At 34.6% G+C, this 4,631-nt stretch overlaps 1 protein-coding gene across 1 annotated transcript; it reads left to right on the plus strand.

Moving 5' to 3' along the window:
* The first annotated feature begins 211 nt into the window (after nucleotides 1–211).
* Nucleotides 212–2,398, plus strand: LOC120208863. Its single transcript, XM_039208004.1, has 3 exons — nucleotides 212–1,706; nucleotides 1,804–2,041; nucleotides 2,239–2,398. The coding sequence occupies exons 1-3, from the start codon at nucleotides 212–214 to the stop codon at nucleotides 2,396–2,398; spliced, it is 1,893 nt and encodes a 630-aa protein (XP_039063935.1).
* Nucleotides 2,399–4,631: the final 2,233 nt, after the last annotated feature.

Here is a 4,631-nt window from a genome sequence, read left to right on the forward strand (position 1 = left end):
GCTTTGTTTGCTGAAAGTGGGAAGACAAAGAGACTGGTTTGTTTTTTTCCTTTAACATAAATTATGGATTCTTTATCTTCTGATTTTAATTACTATAAATATTTATGTTGGTCTCACAGCACAGAGCCATAGACAATGTCGATTTCCTTCACTAAGCAATAAACTCTTCTTTTCTTCTTCAATTTCTATTTTTTATTACTGCAAATCTGCAATGGCATTTGGCCAGAATCATCGAAGAGATGGTGAGTATGATGAGAATGAGACTGGAATCAGTGAGACACAAGGTTACATTGACCTTGATGATGATGTGCAACAAACAACAACAGCAAGTGAGGGCAGTGCCAGTGGCAGTCATTCAAAAAAATTAACCGAAGAGAATGATCCTATTAAGCCACTCCTTGATGAAGTAACCTTAATTGGTGCAGGAAATAGCAAGAATGCGGGAGGTGCTAAACAGTGGATTTGCAATCACTGTAAAGGCAAGTATACAAGTTCGTACACTAGAATTCATGTGCACTTCTTTGGAGCCCCATTGGGAAAAAAGGCTAAAATTAGAAGATGTCCTGTTGTAGCGAAAGATCGAGACACTTACGAACGGTTGCAAAAGAGGGTGAAAGATGCCGAGAAGCTAGGAGTTTCTAAGTCGTTAAAAAGCTCTATAGTTACAAAAAGACAGAATTTAAGCTCTAAGAAACTGTTAGAGCAATCTTTTTCTATAATGGAGAGAAGCGCGATAGATTTAAAAATCGTGAAGGCTTTATGTGCAAACGGGATCCCGTTTAACATTTTGCGTAATCCACAATTTCGTGAAATGATAAATGCAATAAGAAAGGCATCTGAAGGTTATAAAGCGCCATCTAGCGAGAAAGCAAGAACCGTTCTACTAGATGAATGTGTTAGAGATGTGGAGAAGGACCTAACACCATTTAAAGATACATGGTACTCACAAGGTCTTTCTATTGTATCTGATGGGTGGACAAACATCAAACAAAAACCCTTGATCAATGTTCTTGTTGTGAACAGTCGTGGTTCTATGTTCATGTATACCGAAGATTTTTCTGGGGTGGAGAAAACGGGAAAAGCAATTGCTGAATTTCTGATCCAAGCGATTGAATCTGTCGGCCCAAGTAATGTTCTCAGTGTCGTCACAGACAACGCATCCAATTGCAAACTAGCGGGAAAGGAAATCGAAAAGGTATACAAGCATATTTTTTGGTCACCATGTTGTGTGCATACATTAAACCTGATTTTTAAAGACCTTGCAAATGAGTTTATTTGGCTAGAGGATACATATAAAAAAGGGAAAATGATTGTCAAATATTTTTTGAACCATGGACAAGCTTTATCCATTTTTAGAGACAATTCTAAGTTAGAGCTACTAAAGATTGCAAAAACCCGTTTCGCCTCTCACTACATTTTGTTGAAGAGGTTAAACACTTGTAGAGAGGCCCTTTCAACAACAATTGCTCTAAATTCATGGAGAGATTGGGCAAAACAAGGAGATGAACATACTAGAACTATTGCACAGCTTGTTGCGGACACTATCAGAGATGATGATTTTTGGAACGAAGTTGAAAACATTCTAAAAATCACGAAGCCTATTTTCTTGATGGTGAAGTTTTGCAATGGTGAAGGCCCAAAAATGGGCGAAATATATGAGAAGATGGATAATATGATTGGAGAAATCAAAGATGTGATGAAGGAAAGTATGTATGCATCTTATTTCCCTCAAGTAGAACAAATTCTATTGAAAAGGTGGGAGAAAATGAACATACCTTTACATTGTTTGGGATTTGCTTTAAGTCCTCGATTTTATGACACATTTTCTTGAAACGTTAGCACCGGGTGGCATACGAAGAAAAGCACCTAACCTTGATAAAGAGGTTGTACAAGGTGTCATGGAAGCTTTTAGTCGCATTGTTGAAAATAGAGACGAGGAACGGATGTTACGAGAACAATTTGCCACGTTTCACATGAAGAAGGGTCTTTATTCATTACATGCAACTCAATTGGATGCGATTACTATGGAAGCAATTGACTGGTGGTCTACTTATGGCGCAAAACACCGGAATTAGCTGAAGTGGCGAAAAAAATCTTGTCACAACCTATAAGCAGTTCTTCAGCCGAAAGAAATTGGAGCACCTATTCCTACATTCATAGTGTGAAGAGGAATCGGCTTAACTGTAAAAGGGCGGACAAACTTGTTTATGTTCATTCTAATATCTGCTTGAGTTCAAGGTTTTTTGAAGTATATAAAGAAGGACCACACAAGAAGTGGGATATGGATCCCGAATCTACAAACTTGGAAAGCTCAAGGATAGAAGATATGGTGTGGGAAGATCTGGAGGAGGATGAAGACAACGATAATGGCAAAGGAAAAAAACAAAGGGTGGACTAATTTTATTAGTTTTATCATGTCTTTTAAAGTTTCAAGTTTATTCATGACTTTATGAGTTTATGTAATTTGTTTTGAGTCTTTTGACTTTTGAAGTGTTAAATTTGTTTTTGAACATTGAAGTATTGAAGTTACTGAATGAAATTTATAGTATTGAAGTTACTCTAAGATATTTGAAGTCTTGAAGTTACTTATAAAATTTGATGTAGAAAAATAGCAACCTAAGAAACTGGTACATCATACCAATTTATATGGTACATCGTACCGGAGCGATCCGAAATGAGTCTACCCCCTCGTACCGAATTTTAGGGACCTAACGAATTGCGATTCTGTTCCACGTTCCCGTACCGGAGTGTACCGCGATCCATGTGACTATGCGCCGGACCTACAATGATATCCAAGCACCCCATGCAAGAAATCGTGTCTTTCTCCTCCACCTCCACAAAGCTTAGCTTATGCTCGTGGATAAAATGTTGGAACTCCATTTTACAGGTACAAAACAAAAAGATAAAACAACGACTAATATCTCGAGAGGATGATTTGGAGGCTGAAACTCTTGAAAGATGAAAATTTTATAGTTTTAACAAGTAAACTACTTTTCCTGAATGAAGAAGAGAGCTCATTTGCTTTCTTTTCTAATCTTGAGTAAATCTTAATTTTGGAATCGCCCAAGAAAAATAAAACGCTAATACCTTCAGAAGATTAACTTCCAAAATTCTTTGCTTTCAAAACCTGTCCCATACCTCTCTTGCTTTTGAATCCAAGCAAAGTATTATTATATGCAAAGGACGATTCATTTATTATTCCAAACGTAACTCAAAATTATGCTTTAACTACTACAAATGTTATTCTTTTACGAAGTGGCGTTAATCATTTAAGAAAATAACAAACTACAAAATGCAGAGCATAACCAGAGAATAAAATTGGCTGTTGAAGATGGTTTGGCATCTTAATTGTACAAATGCTATAGAAAAATATATATATTCAAACAGTCAATGCAATGAAGCCTAAATATAAAATTAAAATTTGTGTAAACTTTGTATTCAGTCACCCAATTATTCAATGAGTTCTGTTTTGGTAATGCAACTATTATTCTTTTAAAATCATATCTAAAGTTATGTTTTAATTATGTTTTAGGCATGGTTTTCAGAACAACCGGCCATGCTACCGGTTCACTGGTTCAACCGGTCGAACCAGTCCGACCGATCGAAAGAACCGGACGACGTCATAATTATTTAAAAAATTAAATAAAAATACCAAAAATATTTAATAAAAAATAATTTTTTATATCACAAGTCATATTCAAAGCAAGTCATAACATATATAAATTAAAAACCATAAAATCAAGTGAAACAAAATGATTCAAATTAACTACAACATAATATTTAAGGTAAAACACATTAAATAATAAATATAATTATATAACTATAATTAAAAAATAAATTTGGGGCTAAAAAATCATAACAAAATGATATTGTTTGGTTTAATTTTTTTTTTAAAAACAATCTCACATGGCTAAGAAACATAGAAGAGCATCCCAAAAGTCTAAAGAGTAAAAATATGAGAACAAAACAATCACACATTGCTAAGAAACATAGAAGAGCATCACAACTAACTTCTATAAATAATAGAGGTAATTTGACATTCAAAATCATGGAGCCTTTTGGTGAGCATTGAATAAACTATTCTTTCACTTTAATAAAGCTCGAATTTTAGGCTTCAATTTAGCTTCTAATTTTTTTTTTAGTTCAAGCTTTTTTGAGTTCAAGTTTCAATATTATATTTTGAGTTCGAGTTGAACTTGATAATTTTTAACTTGTGAGTTTGAGTGGAGTTGAGCTTACTTTTAAAGTTTTCAAGTTCGAGTCGAGCTCAGCAATACTCGAGTTCGACTTGGCTCGTTTAACAAACGACGTTTGGTTTAATTTTTTTTTAAAAAAAACAAAATTTTCGGTTTTTTCGGTTTTCAGCCGGTCCGGTTCAAACGGTTCAGTGGTTCTGGCCGATTCACTAGTAGCGGTTCAACCGGTTTAGATTGAATCGGACTAGGTAACGATTTTCGATTGAACCGGCCGATCCGGTCCGGTTTTCAAAACAGAGGTTTTAGGTGATTGAATACTTAATTTATCCTTAAAATTTAGACGAATAAACACCAAAATTTATACAGATTAATATATTAAAAATGTAAAATATTTCTCATCCTAATTTTTTTTTTAAAATTAAATAAGTCCCTGAA

The sequence above is a fragment of the Hibiscus syriacus genome, unplaced genomic scaffold, assembly GCF_006381635.1.
Source record: "Hibiscus syriacus cultivar Baekdansim isolate YM2019G1 unplaced genomic scaffold, ASM638163v2 tig00017792_pilon, whole genome shotgun sequence".
Taxonomy (NCBI): Eukaryota; Viridiplantae; Streptophyta; class Magnoliopsida; order Malvales; family Malvaceae; genus Hibiscus; species Hibiscus syriacus.

Bases quoted from the DNA above. Each gene is read 5' to 3' on its own strand.
- LOC120208863 (XM_039208004.1), top strand. From the start codon at position 212: ATGGCATTTGGCCAGAATCATCGAAGAGATGGTGAGTATGATGAGAAT. The intron at 1,707-1,803 runs GTATGTATGCAT...ATTTGCTTTAAG, and splicing joins CAAAGATGTGATGAAGGAAA to TCCTCGATTTTATGACACAT. The intron at 2,042-2,238 runs GTGGTCTACTTA...CTTGAGTTCAAG, and splicing joins ACTATGGAAGCAATTGACTG to GTTTTTTGAAGTATATAAAG.